Here is a 22,616-nt window from a genome sequence, read left to right on the forward strand (position 1 = left end):
TAAAAGTTGCAATAGAATCTATGAATATAAATAAAGTTCCAGGCATTGATGGTATTACGGCTGAAATGCTTAAGTAGATGCAACGACAAGTGCTAATATGCTGCTGCCTCTTTTCAAAACTATTTGGGAAACCGAGAGGATATCCAACTGATGGCAATAACTAGAGGGGAATCATGCTGTTTAGCTCTACATTCAAAGTCTTCTGCAAAATCTTGCTTAATCGTATACAAGATAAAGTCGAAAAAACACTCCGGAGGGAACAAACTGGTTTCCGTGCTGCGAATTCATGTGTTGCTTCCCTAAGAATCATATTCTTTGACAAATTAATGAAATGCAGCAGCCTTTCAATATGAAATTTGTAGATTTTGAATAAGAATTCGATTATGTTAAGCAAGAAAGCTTATTTAATGCACTGAAACCTAATAATGTTACCATTGCTGGCCAACAGATTGAAGATGTTGAAGAGTTCACGTGTCTTGGTAGCCAAATTACTCCAAATGTTGACGCCTTCGCTGATATAACAGGGAGATTAAACAAAGCGAAAGCAGCCTTTTCGAGAACGTAAATACGTATTTTTAATTCTAACATCAAATCGGTTGTTATTGTTGTAGCAACATAAACATTCCCTATACATATACGAAGAATGCTGCTGAAGTGACAGTCCTTGGCCGAATATAAATCCGGGTCGTTTCGGTTATGTGGAATCGACTGTCGTGCGAACGAACAAATCGGTCTTATTGTAAGGTTGTGAATCTTGGTCAACATCAGTGGAGAAAGTTTTTTAATTACAAGCCTTTGTAAATCGAAATCTCCGTATATTAATACGCGTTTGATAGCCAGAAAAAAAAACAGACGATGAAATCAAGCTACAATTGACGTCGAAATCTGTAAGAGGAAGTGGGCATGGATTGAACACACCCTCAGAAAACCAGGCCAAGAAATACCAACGATGGCCATACAATGGAACTAACAAGCGTATAGACGCAGGGGTAGACGAAGAGGATCCTGGCGACGCAGTCTGCATTGCGAAATAACCCGCAACGATCTTACCTGAACACAATTGAAGCAAAATGCAAACGATAGAAATAAACGGAAATCATTAACTTTGGCACTATGCGCCATATAATCGGCACTTAAATAAACTATAGTAATAATAATACTCTTCTACTTTCAAATCATTGAGCATAAAGATATCGAGGGACCGAAATATCATCACAGAAGTCCGAAAAAGATAACCCAACGACGCGAAAGTGTTGGGTTGTTTGCGTGGTATTGTATGGAAAAATATATAAGTACACGTCAATTTTAAGAAGAAGCCAAACAAACACTGCCGATGTTGTAAAATTTATTTTTGTAAGATCCAGACGGCACGCATTGAATGGCAAAAGCCCCCGATAACACGAAAAGATGGCGCCCTCCCGAAAAGTGTGCGCACAGCTAGATTTCAACTTCAGCAGTGCATTCAGTAATTCAGTGCATATAACAAAACAATACATATATGATATGGTAAAATGTTATACTAAATATAATAATTATATGCTTATGTATTGTATTTATTTACATCAAATATTTATTTGCTTATTAGTATAAATAGTCTAAATAAATATATACAACCTGTACTGCGGCAGTTTAATGAATACCAAGAAGGTAATATATTATCACAAGAATTGATGTCGTCATTCTTCCCAACGGTACATCGTTTTTTATGAGACGATTTTTCATGGCGGACGAGTGAGTTTGTGCTCGACTGCCATTCAGAGAATCTAGGCTGGGAGACCATTAAAACACATGAAACAGAAAATTATAGAAAAAATGATTTCTAATCACGATCGTCCCGCAACAACCCACAAATTACAAATAAAAGTTATTTATATCATTAGATGTTTGATGTCCACAGAGGGCATCAAACTCAGGCCAAATCGAAACACAGTCACGCACAAGCCCACTCCACTGCAGTGCATAGGTTACCACAACCATTTTGTATATCGTGAGAAAAATTGAATTAAAATAACGTCTCAAAATATTTATGTAGTTATATACGAATTAAACTCTTCATAGTCTAACACAAATACAAAATAAAAAATGCACTAATTAAAAAATCCTGTCAGGCAAAATCTTTACGGCTGAGGTACAATGAATTATATATCAATCGAAAGGTATTTTGATGCTGAAGGGAAGAGAAATAATCAAAATTCAAATAAACATATGTGTGTATTTTAAAACGAAAAATCAATTCAAAAATTACACACTTACATATGTTAAAACATGTACTTATGTACATATGTATATGCCTCCTAAATTTATAGTTTAAAATTGGTACTGAATTTGAAGTAGCTTGTTAAGAAAAAGATCATATCCTAGTCAGCGTTGATGAAAATATTCAGCATTGCTGAGAATAAAGTTTTTATCACATTCTTAATGTCAATGGGAAAAAGTTGATGGAAACATTTGTACGCGGGTTATTTTGCATCTCCCTTCGAGTTATGTATTTTGTCGCTACACTGCTCACTCTAATGTTTTTTTCTAGTCAACGATGAATATTTACTTCATTCATCACATCTGACCAATCACAATTCATAACGTAATTTTTGTGGTAATCAAATTTAATGTAAATAACCATCGCAAATTGAATTGTAAAAAAGCGGTATGGTCTCGTTTGCATTAGTTTACATCCAAAGTAAAAATATTTGCAAATGCGTTCAGCATATGTAGTATTAGTAAGAAAATTGTGTATGCACTAGTTTCCAACATCCAGTCCTCGATGGGTTTAGATTAAGATTAATGCAAAAATGAAGTGAAACTAAAGATACGCAAAGGTATAGATGAAAGCAGATACCTAATGCCAGGACAAAGGTAAAGATGAATATGTAGATAAGGAAAATAATGTAGATAAGGGTGAGGTGAAAGATAGAGAACCGAATAAAAATAGAGATGGAGAGATTGGTAGAGATACACATGGTAGAAAAAGTCTGCGTTCACCCACTGTTATAAAGTATTAAAATATTTTAACGTGTTTATCTTAAAACTCTCAGTTATTTCTTTTCACTTATTTCAAAGAAAATTATTCGTAGAGGGTATAACCAAATTTTTTTGGAGTTTGAGCTGCGTCGTGTTGAGATAACGGGATTGTAGTACAGTTTCTTAAATAGGCGGAGCAGAAAAAGTGTGCGTTCATTTCGAATAGTGACGATTATTTGCATGGCAATTACGTTAAATTTAATTTTAAATCATTCATGTAGTTGACGCGGTTAAGAACAAATCTAAAGAGGGAAAAATTGATATTAGAAATACATTTTTTGCTCCTGTGGACCAAAGGCGAAAAGAAATAGATATTGGTGAAAGGAAAATCATTGTAAGTTTGTGGCAAAATAGTAAGAGCTATCGGGAAATCGCGAAAATTGTTGGGAGGCAATACTCCTCGGTCCAAAGAGTGATAAACAACTTCAAGCAAACGAATTGTTTGGAGTCTAAGCCTCGTTCTGGGCGTCCAAAAAAACTGACGGAAAGAGAAGAACGCAACATAACTATTCTTGTGAAGTCTAATCCACGACTAACAGCAAGCCAAATTTCAAAAGACATAGAAGTAAAATACCAAAAGAAAGTACATCCAGATACAGTAAGAAAAATTCTAAAAAGAATCGGATTTCACGGCAGAGTGGCCCGAAAAAACCCCTTCATATCGCGAGTAAATCGACTTAAGCGGATGGCTTTCGCCAAGGAATACGTAAACAAGCCACCAGAGTGTTGGAATAGTGTGATTTTTTCAGATGAGAGCAAGTTTTGCATTTTCGGGATAAAAGGTCGTAAAATTATTTGGAGGAAAAACGGAACGGCACTTGGAAAGCAAAATCTGGTACCTACGGTAAAGCATGGGGGAGGAGGTGCCATGATATGGGGGTGTATGGCTAGTTCGGGCGTTGGAAATATACAGTTTATTGAGTCGATAATGAACAGATATGATTATCTCGATATTTTAAAAACGAATTTGAAAGAAAGTGCAATCAAACTGGGACTCGGTGAAAGATTTGTTTTCCAACAGGACAACGACCCGAAACACACAGCAGAGATTGTTAGGTTGTGGTTGTTGTATAATGTTCCAAAATAACTTCGCACACCCCCACAATCACCTGACCTTAACCCCATTGAGCACTTATGGGACGTTCTAGAAAAAAAAACGAGAGCGTATAATAACTAGCAAGGAAATGCTTAAGAACGCGCTTAAAGAGGAATGGGAAGCCATAAGTCCAGAAATAACAGCCAAACTAGTTGGATCAATGAAAAGACGCCTTCTAGAAGTCATAAAAAGGCGTGGATATCCAACTAGCTATTAATTTTAAAACATTCCTATGATCTTAAGCCTTTTATTTTATTATTATTGAAGTGAACGCAAACTTTTTCCGTTTAGTTTGAATGGCCTTTTAAATTTTATGTGATCTCATTTTAAATTTGATTTTGTTATTGGTAGCGAAATATGTGTGATATTTACGTTTAAGTGAACTAAATAAAACTCATTAAAAAAAATGTCTGAAATATTTATTGTTTTGAACTTTTTCTAATGCAAAGAATATTTGCATAGGTGAACGCAGACTTTTTCTACTATGTGTATGTTAAATGTAAGTGACAAAGATGATAAATCTGGTTGCATTTCAACCACTGGGCGAACATTAGTTAAATGCTATTAAAAGGTGTATTTCGTACATGTGCCTATCGTATATGTAGTTACAAGCTAAGCGTTACAAATTTTCTGTGGAATAATTCCCCAATATATCAAAAGGTGCATTTCGAAGTAAATAAAAAGGACGACCCACCTCATGCCAGAAGAACATATGCAAATATTCCAATTTTGAGTTAATTTACTTGATTAACCTTTGCATGTTATACGAGTACGTCATACCAAAACCTATGATACCATGCGAGCGAGAAAACCCTATACATATTATATATTTATATCACAAACCAAACTTATTAATTTTCTTAGAGCAATGCACTTTCAATGAGCTCGATTATGGGTTGGCACGTGCCACCATTCGGAAGTGGTCATAAAAAATATCTGCTGTTCGGATTGGGCTTAAACTGTAGGACCCTCCATTTGTAGAACAGCATCAAGACGTACACAACAAGTAAGAGGAGGAGCACGGAGCTAAATAAAATAAATAAATAAATTCCCTGCGTTGGTAGGGAAGATCCTCCTCTGGTGCACTGCATTGTTGACATTTTAGACGAGCAGAGACGCAGTTATTTTGACCGAAGTGGAAGCATGTTCGTATCAATTATACAAAAATACTAAATATACTAAAGATGTTTCTTTAAAAGCTCTTTTTTAAAATTTACTAAAACCCGCAACGAAACGATCAAATTTGTGGGCAATGTTTATGCTTATTAATAGAGCTTACGAAAGGTATACGCTTTACAAACGGTCGCGGGGATATAATGACGCACGACATGTTGGTCAACCGAAATTCCTTTCCATTGCAGATTGATTTAAGAATTTGAGGGAACGCATCAGAGATCAGCCAAAGGCTTCATTGAAATTCATGGAATTGAGTACTTTAGAAATTTATGTGTGAAATATAGTTTTAACAATAAATTATTTAACTTAAATAGATCACATCAAAAACATTGATTTAATAAATTTTCACTAAGCGACGATAACACGAAATCTCATCCATCGACACTAGTGACCGACTTTTTACGTCTTAACTGTCACCACACTCCATATTCCCGACGGCTGTTACTTTTCGGAAGGAAGTGTCAAAGTCAGAGTTTTACGGTAGTACAAAACACTCAGTTGGCTAAAACTTTTATTTTATTTTATTTTATTTATTTTATTCATTTTATAAATCCTTGGCTCTCGCTAGACCCGCACATAAGTAGGTAACTCTTGCTCTTGGCTGCGCTCAAACTTGTTTCTAACCAACAGTGTTGGCTAAACTTATAATTGAGGACGAAAGTTTAAATGAAAGTAACATTTTACAGATCCATACGCAATTTCAGCGGATGATATCTAAATGAAGAATCCTAGGGCAAAGAAATTAAGGCCCGAAAATTCTGGCATATACTCGTTCCTATACTCCGACGACTATATAGTAAGTATCACAAGCGATTTATGGAACATGGTGTCTATTTGTTGGCTCTCTGTCATATACTCGTACAAACTTAGAGAATCTATGTATATTAATCACGATAAGAGATTGAAAATTTGTTAAACTACTTTACAACAAAAAAATTGTTGTCCAGCCAATTGGAAAGCTAACAAAGGAAGTATTACTTGTAAGTAAAGTGCTGGAAAATATGCTACCACAACAATTATCTAAATCGCGCCGACAATAGCTTTGCTACAAAAATTTACATATGCATGCGAACATTAGTTTTCTTTAATAAATTATAGTTTTCCAAATGGCCTAGATAAATCATTCTTACTGTCACGTTGTTTATGTTCAAAAGAATGACGTATTACTCGTTTGTATTGATTACAGTGGGAAACGACAGGTTCTTATAAAAGTGCTCTCGAAACTATATTACACGGGCATGACGCGACAAATGTTTAGTTTTTTTATGAAGCTTCACTGTGAACATTAAAAATATGCACCTATTAGCTGAATATTTAAATTAGCAACTAATAAAATCTACACATACTCGTATACCTACATGCATATGGAATGAATGTAGTACACAAGCAAATACGCAGCCTGCCCTACTCTGCCATTAAGGCAAATTGTTTTATTCTAACGCCTGAGGCTACACCATACTTTTGTTGTTCCATCTTCTGTAAAAATAAATAAATTTTTTGTATTTCTCACTCAAGAGCAGACGAGATAGAGCGGACCATGCGAAAAATGCGGATTTCGAGATTTAATCCACATAAACACTTTACATAGTAATTGCCTTTTTCTTCGGGATGACTCCAGTGAAGAGGAAATTCTCATGAGTACTGTTATACTGGCATAGTGATTGCTTTTGAGGTTTGTCGAGCACAGTTTTTTGTATAACAAGTCTAGTTCGATTACATAACATAAGATTTAAATGAATTAATGCAAAGGAAACAATTAATTTGGAAACTTATAATTTATCCGAAGATAGTTAAGTCACGAAGTATTGAGGCCGCAAGATGTTTTTATCGGCAGATTTTGTACGTAACAGGAAAAGATTAGAAGAAGAATAAAACATTTTGTTTTTATGTCCCAAGGTGAGTCCCGGTACCAAAATTTTCCGCTAATATTGGCATCCCTAGTATTTTCATGGACTAGGTCTCAGTGGCAGTGGTAGTAGCTCAATTTTAGGAACGCCAGTATTTATTTTATATCTGGACTTCAATACAACTTAGTGAGTTCATTTACTGTAAAAAATGTATTACTTAGGTGGTCAAGGCACCAAGTCCAGAATTAAAACGGACTATGAATACCACGTATATTTGTTTCTAGTCCTCACACAATAACCTCAAACAAACGTCAACATTGATGAACATAAAACGACGGGACGTCTGGAGATACACGGCATTCATGTTGTTATTGTTGTTGTACATGTGCGGGGAGTGCTGCTGGAATGAGAGTCATTGGCCGGATATATAGTAAATTCGGGTCATTCCGGTACTGCAGAACCGACTGTCGGGCGAACGACTCACAGCATTCATTACTGGCTTTGGGTCTGGCCAAAAATGGGCCTCACAACACACTCTGTCTCTCACAGTTCTAAACAATCAGAGAAAAGGAAACGATTTTCCATTTTCTCTGCAAATGCCCTACCCTATGGAAGGAAAGAATGTAAACCCTGGGCAAACCACTGTTCGAAAGTCTCGAACAACTGTCTGGCTTAGACGTCAACAACCGAACAAACTGGATATATTCAAACTGTAAATAACAGTTAAACAAGTTGGTAATGGAGATTTTTTTATAGTTCTTTGTCGCCTCCTAACGGCAAACGGTTTTCTATGAGGAGCTCCATGGCAGGAATGCACTCTGGGGCTGCCATTGCCTGCCGCTATCATAAAAACTTTTTCTATCAATTGGTGTTTCGTGCCGATGCTGTCGAACCTGTGTACTTCCGAATGGTAGTCACGCACCACCATTCGGTTACGACGGCCATTTATGTACCTTATATGTAAAAATATACTTGTGTATGTATGCACATATATACTTACTCATTCTCACGTGAACGTAGAAAAACCGGAGTATTCCTCGAGGTTATACCACCGGAGCTGCTGGTTGTCTTCTGAGGAGTACTTCGCCGCATGCCGTGGGTCAGGCTTCGTGAACGTGGTATACCAACAGATATATTTTGTGCTTGTGTGGGCGTGAAACTTTTACCTGGGCGACGTGTACGTGAATTTGATAGTCGACTTCGGCGACTACTGGAGCCAGAACCGGTACCGACGCCACTTTCATTGCTACTGCCACCACTGCTATTTAAATGGGGGACGCTGGATGCACGTGTAACCATAATTTTAAAATTCTTTCAATCGGGTCTTTTTAACGTAGTAAATTTTTTAATTATAAATTAGTATTTAAACATCGATGTTTCAGTTATCTTATTACCGACCATTCTCTAAATAATTTTCACATTTTCATATATGTATGTATGTACTTGCGCAATTATTATTCATTCATCACTCAATCAAATGGTAAAATCAGGCGCCATAATTTGCTCTCCCACTATTTCGACTAAGTTACGCGCATTTGAAAGTAGCTGCTTATGTACATACGTATGGACATACATATGTATTACGTATTTACATTACAACTCAGGTGGGCATAGGCATCAAAATCACGAGATTCGAGGAAAATGCCCAAAGGGGTGGAAAAGCACGTTTTGCGCCTAAGTATATACTTTACTTAATAATATTATGTGTATGTACTAAACATTCGCGGCGTTTTGAAACTAGTCGATGTTTCTACTTCAAAATCCCAATTCAAACTGACGGCCGTGAGTGGTACGGCTACTTTTTATTCGAACAGGTTCGTTAAAAAAGTCGATTAATCGGAATATGGCGGCCAGTGTCCTTTTCGCTTAATGCGTTATAGCAGGAGATTTATGGAAATTTTAGCTCTCCATTCACTTCGACTGTTATGAAGACTACGGTCATAGCTTGACCGCTAGCAACATTAGCCAAGCAGAGAAAAATATGCCGAATATTTAAATATAGAAGAGCGCAACAACTCGGTCACACTTTTAGCGAATTACACATTCAAGGTTATCTCATAGTACAGGCAAAATATTTAGTACTTCTAGCAATTGAGCTACACCTGTTATATTATATGTATAATACATACAATTGCAATATGAAACTTTGCTATTTTAAATTTTAAAAGTTTGATAAATTGAAAATTGATTCGTGAACTGTTGATTGATTCAAGTTAAAAATATAAAAAAAATATTGAGCAGAACTTTTCAAATAATCTATACTATAAAGGTGAATGTCTGTACGTTGTCCGCGCATCACTACGAAGCGACAACACCAAATGACGTAAAAAATTTATACATTCATATTTTCACCCAATGAAGGTTATAGGCATATAGGTGGCCGCGCCACCACTCTTACTAATAATCGAATATTTGCTTAAATTTAATCTAAAAAAATCTTAGTTTTTCCTATTTCCCACTATTTATAGCACACTCTATACTTCATAATCCGCATAAGCTGTTCAACTATGACCCAAATGCAAAGTTCAAAAACGGTTTGAGATAGAAAATTAATAAAAATAATTTTGCTTGATATTTTTTGGAGCAACGGATGCCGGGTATTGTAATATTATGGTTATTAATAAAAAATTATTTTCTATGAAATTATTGTTTGTAATTCTTTTAGATACATATCCTAAATGCCTCAAAACTACTCCTACGCGAGCGGGGCCGCGGGTTAAAGCTAGTATATACAATAATATTATAATACATCTTTAGGGGATACAATTCTTATGGATAGGAGTGAAAGTTTACAGGGGACTGATTCTAGAATAATTAGAATAAAAAAACTGTACAAACATTTAAGACCTTTACGTAGTCTGTATGGCATAAGTTTTTTGGACAACTTAGAAGAGGGTGTCTTTTTTTTTAAATTTTGTTTAGCCTTTCCTAAATCAACTTGAGCGCATATAAGTTTATCAATAAGCAAAACGTACATACGAGTACATTGCCCGTTTGCTGGGAAAACCTCAAACAATTAAAAATTCGAAAAAGTCTTCAAAATTTTGCTGGTTATAACGTTCTCCCAGCAAGGTTTGGCTCAATATCTCGGCAATACGTATGTTGGCCAAGTTATCCTAGATTGATATTTTCTTTATTGTTTTAAGCTAACTTTGGAACGTTCTGGAACTTTAACTTCAGGTAGCACCAATCATGTGTGCGTGCTTTTAAAGTTGGACTTAATTCCCAAATCCCAGTGTATTATTACCCAATTTACATAAAAGCTGTGTACAAGGAGACCAGCATTTGACCGAATGAGGAGAGTGCTAATACAAGGTGGGCCATATAGCGTTTGCTTTTTGAACCACCTATTTTTTTGAGAATGGTAACACAAATGACATGTCAAATGTGTTCATAATTTACTTAAAGGTTTGACATTTACGAAATGGGACACTATACGCTTGAACAAAATTGGGAAATATTGAAAACCTATTTCCAAAGTGGTGAGTCTTCTTCTTCTTCCGCGGTTACAGTAAATGGCGAGCGTTACCGTGACATGCTCAAGGAGTTTTTGTTTCCAAAAATTGAAGAGGATGACATGGACGACATTTGGTTTCAACAGGACGGTGCAACTTGTCACACTGCCAAAGTTACACTCGAACTTTTGGCTACCGTTTTTGGAAACCAAATAATCAGCCGAAATTCCGATATCAATTGGCCGCCTCGGAGCTGTGATTTAAGCCCGTTGGACTATTTCTTGTGGGAAGCCGTTAAGGACAGATGCTATGCGAACCATCCAGAGACGATTGATGCTTTAAAACACGAAATCGAAGTTGCCATTCATGAAATTGGAGCCCAAACAATCGAAAATGTGCTTAAAAATTGGGTTGATCGAATGGCCTACTGTAAAGCCAGTCTTGGCAGTCATTTGAACGATATTATTTTTGATTCATAAATGACAATGTTCAATCTTCAAAATAAAAAAAGAAAGTTTGAAAAAATATTGATTAGTTTTTTTTATAGCCAATTTAAAAAAAAAATGTTACATGGCACACCCTATATAATCTTTAGCACGGCAAAGCCGATGGAAATGGGTTTTTAGGGTGACGATTGTCCAAGAATATTTTCTTGATAGGATACTATAGGTCAATTGTTTACATGAAATTAATCCAAATCGTTATTTTGTTGATAAAAAAGATCATGTTTTAGACGTGAAAAGTATAGGCTTAGACCTTATGATATAGAAGCTATTGCAACTGTGGAAAAAAATGCAGAGCTTACGGAAAATCACTACAAAATTAATTTCATTTGAAAATGTACACTCTTTTATTTTTACTTTGAATACTTTGAAAGTGGTGTTTCGTGGTGAAAACTAGGATGGGAATAAGTTTTGTTGATTGCTTGTCTTTAATGAAGAGATTAATGGCGATTCGTAGAAAAATCTTTAATACCTATGCTTTGCTTTGATGACTTGAAAAAGTTAGCATTTGGGCTCCAGTGTCATATGTCAGATATGCACCTTTTAAGGTGTCTAATAACCTAACGGTGACTTTTGCACCCACCTTCGTAACACTCTGTATAATTGAGGGAACAAACTAAGGAAATTAATTATTAAGGGTCTTTCAATATAACTTCGTTTATGTACGAATTTAACTTAGCGCTTACAGAAGGTATTGAAATTCCCATGACTCGCTTAATTTACTTAACGTAATTTTTATTCAACAACCACCTATAAAGTATTTTTGTGCACATTTTTTATTACTATTTTTATTTTATTTTTGGACTAACTACTTTTTATTTCTTTATTTCGAATTAAAATATCAAACATTTCCCGAAACAGCCGGCAAGTGACGCTCACAGTCAACGGATTTGAGTAAAAATCTAGGATTTGTGGGAAAACTACTAGTGGATTTTATGCCATGATAACGCACCGTCGCACAGTGCCATCATTATCCGTTAATTTGGAAACAAGAAAGAAATTAAGGGGGGAGCCTGGTTGATAAGGTAAAAAAATCAATTTTTTTTTTTCGTTTTAAGCGATTCCTAATATATTATATTTCAGAATATTCACACAAAGTTACAGAGCCTAATTCTCAATATTTCCGTAGATACAAAGCCAAAGGTAGGCGAGCGTTAGGTAGTTACGCTGTGACCGGACAGCTATAGTACAAACTTTATCTTCTTTTCTCGACTTTTAATTTTTATGATTTCTTTGAATTGGCGTACATGAATGAAAAAAACTAATGAACCTTTTGAGATGAATCATAGCTTGTTCCCTTCAGTATTAAATTCTCTTCTATTTGAACTAACAAAATAGATAAAAAAAAAATTTTCAAGATTTTTATACCAAGTTGAAGTGAATTTTTTTTTTATAGAAAGGCATTTTTTTCTTTAACACCTCCAAAAAGTTGAAATTTTGGAATTTCTCTCAGTTTTCTTAGTTCATCTAGAATAAAAAATCATGATAATTAGAAATCCATTTTAATTTTTTGCTTTAGATAATAATTACGAGCTGTATCTTGTACGCCAGTTGGAAACTCCAGCGTTGCAGCGCTCTACTAATTTCTATGTTATACATTTTTTTCAACTTATTTTAACCAGTACAAAAATTTTTTATACGTTTTAAAAGTTCATTAAAAGATAGAAAAAACTTTGCGGTGCTAAATTAAGTTTTTCCTTGAAAAAAAAAAATCGCAAAGAGATGCAATTTTTAGACCTCATAAACCAGGCTCCCCCCTTAACACCATCCAACAGCCATCGAATTTATCTGATGTTGTTCCATGCGATTTTTTTCTGTTTGATCGAATAAAAAACCCACTACGGGCAACCACTTAGGTGTTTTAGCAGTCGATTTAAAGGCGTTTTAACAGTAATGGAAAAATCAAAGACGACTCTGATGACTGTACCGAAATTAGCGTACCAGAAATGTTTCGAACGCTGGATCAAACGCCGGCATAAGTGCGTTGCGGTTGATGGGGAGCACTTTGAAGGCGATTCACTTTTGAGGAATAAACTTGTTTTTTGAATTGCCTGAATATATTCCAGGAACTTTTTGATCAAGGGTATATTCATATTGACCGCAACCAGGACGCGTTACCACCCTTCTTCTTCTTCTTCTTCTTAATTGGCGCGATAACCGCTTACGCGATTTTGGCCGAGTTTAACAAAGCGCGCCAGTCGTTTCTTTCTCGTGCTAACCGGCGCCAATTGGACACACCAAGTGAAGCCAAGTCCTTCTCCACCTGATCTTTCCAACGCAGAGGAGGCCTTCCTCTTCCTCTACTACCACCAGCTGGTACCGCATCGAATACTTTCAAAGCCGGAGCGTTTGTATCCATTCGGACGACATGACCCAGCCAACGAAGCCGCTGGATCTTTATTCGCTGCGCTATGTCTATGTCGTCGTAAAGCTCATACAGCTCATCGTTCCATCGTCTGCGATATTCGCCGTTGCCAACGTGCAAAGGTCCAAAAATCTTACGCAGAATCTTTCTCTCGAACACTCCAAGCGTCGCTTCATCGGATGTTGCCATCGTCCAAGCTTCTGCGCCATACGTTAGGACGGGCATGATGAGAGTCTTGTAGAGTGTTAGTTTTGTTCGTCGAGAGAGGACTTTACTGCTCAGTTGCCTACTTAGTCCAAAGTAGCACTTGTTGGCAAGAGAGATTCTACGTTGGATTTCAAGGCTGACATTGTTATCGGTGTTAATGCTGGTTCCTAAATAAACGAAGTCTTTTACAACCTCAAAATTATAACTGTCAACAGTGACGTGAGTGCCGATACGCGAGTGCGCCGACTGTTTGTTTGAAGACAGGAGGTACTTCGTTTTGTCCTCGTTCACCACCAAACCCATTCGCTTTGCCTCTTTATCCAGTTTGGAGAAGGCAGAACTAACAGCGCGGTTGTTAAGGCCGATGATATCAATATCATCGGCATACGCCAACAATTGTACGCTCTTATAAAATATTGTGCCTGAGCGATTAAGTTCTGCGGCTCGTACGATGCTCTCCAACATCAGGTTAAAGAAGTCACACGACAGCGAGTCACCCTGTCTGAAACCTCGTTTGGTATCAAACGGCTCGGAGAGGTCCTTCCCAATTCTGACGGTGCTGCTGGTGTTGAGCAACGTCATCTTACACAGCCGTATTAGTTTTGCGGGGATACCAAATTCAGACATCGCGGCATACAGGTAACTCCTTTCCGTACTGTCGAATGCAGCTTTGAAGTCGACGAAAAGATGGTGTGTGTCGATTCTCCTTTCATGGGTCTTTTCCAAGATTTGGCGTATTGTGAATATTTGGTCGATGGTAGACTTTCCAGGTCTGAAGCCACACTGATAAGGTCCAATCAGTTGGTTGACGGTGGGCTTCAGCCTTTCACACAATACGCTCGCTAGGACCTTATAGGCGATATTTAGAAGACTAATCCCGCGGTAATTGGCACAAATTGCAGGATCGCCCTTCTTATGGATTGGGCAGAGCACACTTAAATTCCAATCGGCAGGCATGCTTTCATCCGACCATATTTTGCATAGGAGTTGATGCATGCACCTTACCAGCTCCTCGCCGCCATGTTTGAATAGCTCAGCCGGCAGTCCGTCGGCGCCCGCGGCTTTGTTGTTCTTTAGCCGTGATATTGCTATTCTCACCTCGTCATGGTCGGGTAACGGAACGACAATTCCGTCGTCAACGATTGGGGTATCGGGATCTTCACATTCTCTATGACATGCGCAGCTGTCCCCGTTTAACAGGTTCGAGAAGTGTTCCCTCCATAATTTAAGATTGCTCTGTACGTCAGTCACCAGATCGCCGTCTTTGTTCTTACAGGAAAACGCCCCGGTCTTAAAACCTTCTGTAAGCCGCCGAACTTTCTGGTAGAATTTTCGGGCGTTGTTCCTATTGGCCAGCATCTCAAGCTCCTCGCACTCACGTATTTCGGCCTCTCGTTTCTTCTGTCGGATAATACGTCTCTCTTCCTTTTTCAGGTCTCTGTAGCGATCCCACATGGCTCGCGTTGCGCCCGATCGCAGCGTGGCTCTATAGGCAGCATCCTTTCTTTCTGCGGCAGCATGACATTCCTCGTCGTACCAATTGTTTTTTCGGGCTCGCCGGAATCCGATTTCTTCTTCGGCGGCGGTACGTAGGGAGCGAGAAATGTTGCTCCATTGCTCGCGCATGCCGGTTTGTTGGGCAGTGCTCTCCGAGAGCAGGAGTGAGAGTCGAGTGGCGAATCTTCTGGCTGTCTGTTGTGATTGCAGCTTTTCGATGTCGAACATTCTTTGCGCAGGTAGATGTACGTTTTTTGCTGCACAGAGGCGGGTGCGCAGTTTGGCTGCAACAAGGTAATGATCCGAGTCGATGTTGGGTCCTCGGATCGTACGTACATCTAATACACTAGAAGCGTGTCTTCCATCTATCACAACATGATCGATCTGGTTTCGCGTTTTTCGATCAGGAGACAGCCAGGTAGCTTGGTGGATTTTTTTATGCTGGAATCTGGTGCTGCAGACTACCATGTTTCGGGCCCCGGCGAAGTCGATCAGCCTCTGTCCGTTACCGGATGTTTCGTTGTGCAGGCTGAATTTTCCGACTGTGGGACCAAAAATTCCCTCCTTGCCCACCCTGGCGTTGAAGTCGCCAAGCACGATTTTTATGTCGTGGCGGGGGCAGCGCTCATAGGAACGTTCCAAGCGCTCATAGAAGGAATCTTTGGTCGCATCGTCCTTCTCTTCCGTCGGGGCGTGGGCGCAAATTAGCGATATGTTAAAAAAACGCGCTTTGATGCGGATTGTTGCGAGACGCTCGTCCACCGGAGTGAACGACAGTACTTGGCGACGAAGTCTCTCTCCCACAACAAATCCGACACCGAATTTGCGCTCCTTTACATGGCAGCTGTAGTAGACGTCGCAAGGTCCTATGTTTTTCTTACCTTGCCCCGTCCATCGCATCTCTTGGATGGCAGTGATGTCAGCCTTTACTCTCACGAGGACATCAACCAGCCGGGCAGAGGCACCTTCCCCATTAAGGGACCGGACATTCCAGGTGCATGCCCTCAAATCATATTCCTTATTTCGTTTGCAGGGGTCGTCATCAGTAAAGGCAGTTCTCATCCGAGGCTTTGCAGTTCTTTTCATTGGGGGGGATTTTTTAAGTGGCGGGTCCCAAACCCAGCGCACAACCAGCTATCCTGGAAGGTCCCAAACCCAGCGCACAACCAGCTATCCGCGTTACCACCCTAACGTGTATAAATGAACACGTGCAGTGGTGTGTGCACAGTACAAATGTAAATAGTTAGCATACAGATAAACATACAACAAGGTGTTGCTAATTCGTGGGTATATTTACTAAGTGTTGAGCGGGAGAATGTTTTTGATACCAAGCGAGCTTTTAAGATTTCTGTTTGGGTTTTTTATACTTTTGTTTTCGTAATTTATGTAAGTATGTTGGTGAAATATTTGTATGCATCATGTAAAAACACCCACATGTGAAAGTGGCGGGAAAACTTCGTGCATATGTAAATAAAATTATTTTCATGAATTTGTCCTAAGTGTGTATGCATTTACTTACTTGTGTGTACATACCAAATACGTTTTCACAATATTGCATTTTATCTTATAACTAAAGATTACTTTCCACATTTATTTTAATTTCTTATTTAGGCTTTTTCCCTGACAATATTCAGACAATAAACAGCTGCTATAGCATAACAGACTTTTGCACGGTTTATCCAATAGGTTTTTAAAATTTAAAGTTGTACAATTTCACTACGAAACTTAGCTATTTGAAATTTTAACAATCCGATTAACTTAAAATTGATTGGTGAATCTAAGCATTAAAGTTAATAATTAAAAAAAACAGTAATCCAATTCTGAGTACATGTCAAATATGGTCAAACAATGGGCTGTGCAAAACGGAGCATTAATATTGGCTGTGATTCTTCCTCAATTATTTATGGGTTATGCCATTGCCCTTATTAACATTTGTAAGAAATCTATGTTGGGATTTGCGTGCTTCCGCAGTAGCTAAACTTATTGCGCATGTAATTCTCAACCGGTTAAAATATCCCCTGGAAGCAACTATTAGCTCTTGACAAACCGGTTTTCGCAGTGGCTGCCTTTAGCAATGCAAACCAACAGAGGGGCATTCAATGGCAGATTAACAATACATTTTTCAGATACCTGGCTACTTTTTGCAATAAATCTGGCCGTATGAAATCAATGGTGGCTTGAATATTGTAATAAATCGATTGTTAAGCGCGCTGTATGGCAAGTTTCGCCGTTTTGTTAGCACCAAATATCATCGATGTTTAGAAAAAAAAAAAATTCAATCAGCATGGCTCGATAGCGCTCGCCATTAGTCGTAACGGCAGCTCCTTCCTCATTTCGAAAGAAATAAGGACCGATGATGCCGCCAGTGCTCCATGAGCTGTGCGAACAGATTTATTTTTATTTTTTTCAATATAAATTTCCACAATTTGGAAGCATTGGTCTGTCGTTAAACGATTCATGATGACATGCCAAACCTTACTGAACAGAAATGTCAACAAAGTTTGTAGTTCTCAGCTGTCAAAGGCCAAGGACCTGTCATTCCAGCACCTTTCTCCGTACATATGGTACATATAGGTGGAATATTTATAGTGCCACAACAACAAAAAAGTGAAGTTGGAGTTAGGTATAACGATCGACGACCATTAACAACTTGAAATTCTCGTATGGAATCGCCACGAAGCTACAACACCTCAAAATCTACACTCTTGACACAATGAACACCAAAATTAAGAAAAACAATTTTCTAATAGCGGTTGCCCCTCGGCAGGCAATGGCAAATTCATTCTGCCATGAAAAAGCTCCTCATAAAAAGATCTGCCGTTCGGAGTCGGTTTGGAACCGTAGGTCCCTCCATTTTTGGAACAACATCAAGACGCACACCACAAATAGGAGGACGAGCTCGGAAAAACACCAAAAAAGGGTGTACGCGCCAATTATCAGGTCGGTCCATAACTTCGTGCGTATTTTACCCATAATTTCACTTTTGTACGATTTTTGCGTACAAAAAATTATTCGCGGAATACAACGGAACTATTTATATTTCCTTTGATAAATTATGCATTCAACAAGTGGTTTTAATCGCGGATAGAAGCACATGTTGTTAAAAAATAAAATGGTATCTTCGAACGCGTATAAGAGGCACATTTTGTATTTTTTTTATAAAAGTGGTAAAAATGCAACAACTGCTGCTGCAGAAATAACCACTGTTCACGGAGAGGATATCGTGAGTGTAAGGACTGCGCAAAAGTGGTTTTCAAAATTCCGAAGTGGCAACTGACGTGGAGGATGCCCCGCGCGCTGGTCGTCCTGAAGTCTTTAACTCCGACGCCTTGCTCGAACTCGTGGAAGCTGAGCCAAATTTGACAGTCGATATGATAGCTCAGAGGTTAAATTCATCGCATGGAACAGTTCACAGGGAAAAGTTTCAAAGCCGGGAAAATGGGTTCCGCATAGACTTTTCGTCGCCAACCTTCAGCAGAGAATGAATGTGTGTTCTCAGCTGCTGCAACGGCTTGAAAATGAAAATTTTTTGAACCGTATCGTTACTGGTGATGAAAACTGGGTCCTTTACAATAATCCCTTTTCGCAAACGCCAATGGTTAGATAAAGATGAAACACCAGAACCGACCCCTAGAAATGGCCTTCACCCCAAGATGATTCTCCTGTCTATTTGGAGGGATATGGCCGTTATTGTTTATTATGAACTTAGGAACCAAACCAGACGATAACTGCCGATTATTATTCCCATCAGCTATCAAACCTGAATGAGGACTTAGCAAAAATCGACCGTCTTTAGTGAATAGACGCAAAGTTTTGTTTCGCCACGACAACGCAAGACCTCATAGCGCAAGGCAAACATTAGGCAAGCTGAACGAGCTCGGATGGGAGCTAATGCCGCATCCACCATACTCTTCGGATATTGCATCTTGTGATTATCACCTTTTCCATGGACTTCAATCCCATATGAGTAACAAGAACTACTCCTCAAAAGAAGCTATAAAAAGGGATATCGAAGCGTATTTTGGCTCCAAGGACAAACAATTTTTTTAGCAGGGAATTAAAAATTTGCCTAAACGTTGGGAATACATTGTAAATAATGAAGGAAAATATATTATTGATTAATAAATACTTTAAACAAATTTTTTATTAATTCTAAAACTACCTTTAAAAATCGCACTTACTTATGGACTGACCTGATATATGTACATATATAATGACAACACACTTAATACCCTATGATCTAAAAGTACCGGGAATGTTTAAATAAAATAAAACAGAGTTAAATTTCAGGCAAATCTATTTTAATCGGTACGAGAGCGCATTATCACGATGCAAAATCCAAGAATTGTTTGCCCACATTTTCGGCCGGTCAGGCAGACACTAATGTTCCGATGGTGCGAAAAAGTGACAGATGTGTGTCTTACAGTCCTAACAACATAAGAAAAAAATGGGCCGATTATAGGGTATTACTGAGGTTCAGAGAGTGTTCTCAGTGCTTGGGAGTAATACATCGAAAGTGGTATTTTGTATCCTCAGTATACGTACCTAACCCTGCTTGGAGAACTTATGGTACCTTCAGCCTGACAAGACGTATTCTTAACGCTTATTAGTTCGACGGTACATGGATTGAAATGTTTGAGAATAGTTTCGCATGAGTTTTTACTGTTGCCTAAGGACTGGGCATCTCTCATCTGAGTTTACGACTCGGTAATCGCAATTCGGAAATTTGAAGAGCAAAGTGCATAGACAGGTTTTGGCTACTTAACCTTTAACTACTGAGGTGAAATATTTGGACATAGGGGGAGGGGGTAAATTTTACCCCTTTATAATCTATAAATAATTTTTGTGAACGAAAATTTTTTTTTTAACTATTTGTTTTTAATTGGAATACTAAAACATATTTTTAAATGAATAGAGTAATAAATTTAAAGAAAACGAACTTTTAGTTTAACAAAACAAGGACTTTATTTCATAGTCACTTTTCTTAAAACTAAAAAAACAGCACTAACATAACTTATCGGTAAATCGGTAGAGACGGCTCTACATAACCTTATTTACACGACAGAGAGTTCACTGCACAAACAGGAGTTTACTTTAGCCGCTTTCCTTGATATTGAAGGGGCCTTTAACAATGTCGAAGGGGGGGGGGGGGGCAATTACTGCAGCACTCACTGATCTTGGGGTAGAACCGGGCTTGGTAGGCTTCATTGGCAAAATGCTAAATAGCAGAATCATTGAAGCGGAACTAGGAGAATCGGTGCTCAGGAGATCGGTAAGTAGAGGTACACCGCAAGGCGGAGTCCTCTCACCGTTTCTATGGAACGCAGTTGTAAATAAACTTCTGTTAATACTGGAATCGGTGGGCTGTAAGGTGATAGCTTACGCCGATGATGTTGTCATTGCTGTCTCTGGTAAATTTGTATCTACATTAAGAGACCTAATACAAAATGCTCTAGAAATACTTTCTAGGTGGGCAGGAAAGTGTGGTCTAGGAGTCAACCCAGACAAAACACAACTTATATTGTTCACTAGGAAACACAAAATCCCTCAACTAAGTCCAATTATGCTCAAGGGGGAAGCTCTTGTGATTTCGGAAGAAACCAAGTACTTAGGACTAATCATAGATAGGAAACTGACTTGGAAGTCAAACATCTTAGAAAGAGTCAGGAAAGCGAACCTAGCTTTTTATGCCTGTAAGAGAGCTTTAGGTAAGACCTGGGGAATTAAACCTAAGGTTGCTCATTGGCTTTACACTGCTGTCGTCAGACCCATTCTTTTATATGGAAATGTTGTCTGGTGGTGTGCTATGCAGAAAAAAACCTATTCTAATTTATTGAATAAGGTGCAGAGATCAGCGGAATTAGCAATATGTGGCGTCATGAAAACCACGCCATCCATGGCTTTGGATATCATACTACATCTGCCACCCCTCGATCTCTTCCTCAAATACTTAGCGGCCTGCTCCGCTGTAAGGCTCAAATCGAGCTCACAATGGAAGACTGTCACACAGGGACATTCGACCATCTTAGACTCCTACACGGATATACCCAGTGACTGCGATTATCATCCTCCCATTCTCTGCTTCGAAAGGAATTTCCTAATGAAAATCCCTTCTAGACTGGAATGGTTTGAAGAAGATCCAACACCCAACACACCCGTTAAGATCTACACGGACGGGTCTAAAATGGATACCGGTGTAGGATCAGGGTTATTTTGCGAAGAGCTTTCTATTAGTGAATCCTTTAAACTACCGGATCACTGTAGTGTTTTTCAAGCGAAAATAAACGCTATTCATGAAGCCTTAAAATGGCTAAAGATAAACAGAATATCATCAACGGATATCTGCATTCTATTAGACAGCCAAGCTGCCCTACGAGCCCTGGATGCATTCCAAACAACATCAAGGAGTGTCTTACGTTGTCGCCAATCTCTAAATGAGATGGCCAAACAATATCGTATAATCTTGTGCTGGGTTCCAGGCCACAGAGATATACCAGGGAACTGTAGGGCAGACCAACTTGCAGGAGAAGGTACCTTTTTGCCAGACATAAGTAATCTTATGGAGATACCTCTCGCAGCTTGTAAGCTTCTCATTAAGGACGCATTAATCAGGTCTACAAATCAGAGATGGATAAGCGTTAACACCTGTGAAATTGCTAGGCAAACATGGCCAAGGCTAAATTTACGTCTGTCCAAGAGCATTATAAAACTGAATAGACTTCAAATCAGGACCTTAGTAGGGGCCCTCACAGGACATTGTCTCATAGGAAATCATGCAAAGAGATTAGGCGTTTACACGCATGATTTCTGTCGTAGCTGCAGAAATGAGGAGGAGTTGGAAACAATTCAACACCTTTTTTGCACATGCCCAGCTCTAGCCAGAAGCAGGAACCGATTTTTAAAATCCTACTTCTTAACGAATATAGATAATCTATACATTTTAGGTATCTACCACCTTTTACGCTTTGTCAAAAGCTCAGGATGGTTTAATATGGAGAGGGAAATGTAGCTCAGCCCCCGCGGCTTCACAACGGACCCATTTCGTGGTCTAAGTGGCATCGTTGTCTCTATGTGCGATGCGGCGGCCAAACCTAACCTAACATAACTTAAAAAAAATTGTAAGAAAAAATTCAAAACTAGATAAAGACACTTTTCACAGCCAAATTTATGACATTAGAATCACAAAAAAGAAAACAAACAAAAATTATGTTAAAAAAAAAATACTGCAGATCAATCTTTTTGGAGGATTTTTACTCATCAAATTCCTTATTTGCACACTTCACGCATACGCGTTTACTGCATCCCATACACATAGGCTTAGTACATAACAAACAAACATGTGGAGTCTTCCGCTTCAACCTACTAGGGCAAATGTAGCATAACCTTTTCGCAGTTGTGGCCGGCTCTACTAGAGGGGAAGCTACGGAGTCTGGTCCTAAGATGCTACTTATT

At 38.5% G+C, this 22,616-nt stretch overlaps 1 protein-coding gene across 5 annotated transcripts in view; it reads right to left on the reverse strand.

Moving 5' to 3' along the window:
• LOC128866908 (kinesin-like protein KIF12) overlaps positions 1-8,920 on the reverse strand; it is a 58,381-nt gene extending 49,461 nt beyond the window's left edge. For all 5 annotated transcript variants that reach the window (XR_008454965.1, XR_008454964.1, XR_008454966.1 and 2 more), the window contains exon 1: positions 8,138-8,920. Coding sequence is in view for 2 of the 5 variants with exons in the window: in XM_054107950.1 (XP_053963925.1) it covers positions 8,138-8,436 (299 nt within the window). In the remaining 3 variants the exon portion in view is untranslated. The remainder of the gene's footprint in view (positions 1-8,137) is intronic.
• Positions 8,921-22,616: the final 13,696 nt, after the last annotated feature.

Source organism: Anastrepha ludens, chromosome 6 (genome assembly GCF_028408465.1).
Source record: "Anastrepha ludens isolate Willacy chromosome 6, idAnaLude1.1, whole genome shotgun sequence".
NCBI classification, from domain to species: domain Eukaryota; kingdom Metazoa; phylum Arthropoda; class Insecta; order Diptera; family Tephritidae; genus Anastrepha; species Anastrepha ludens.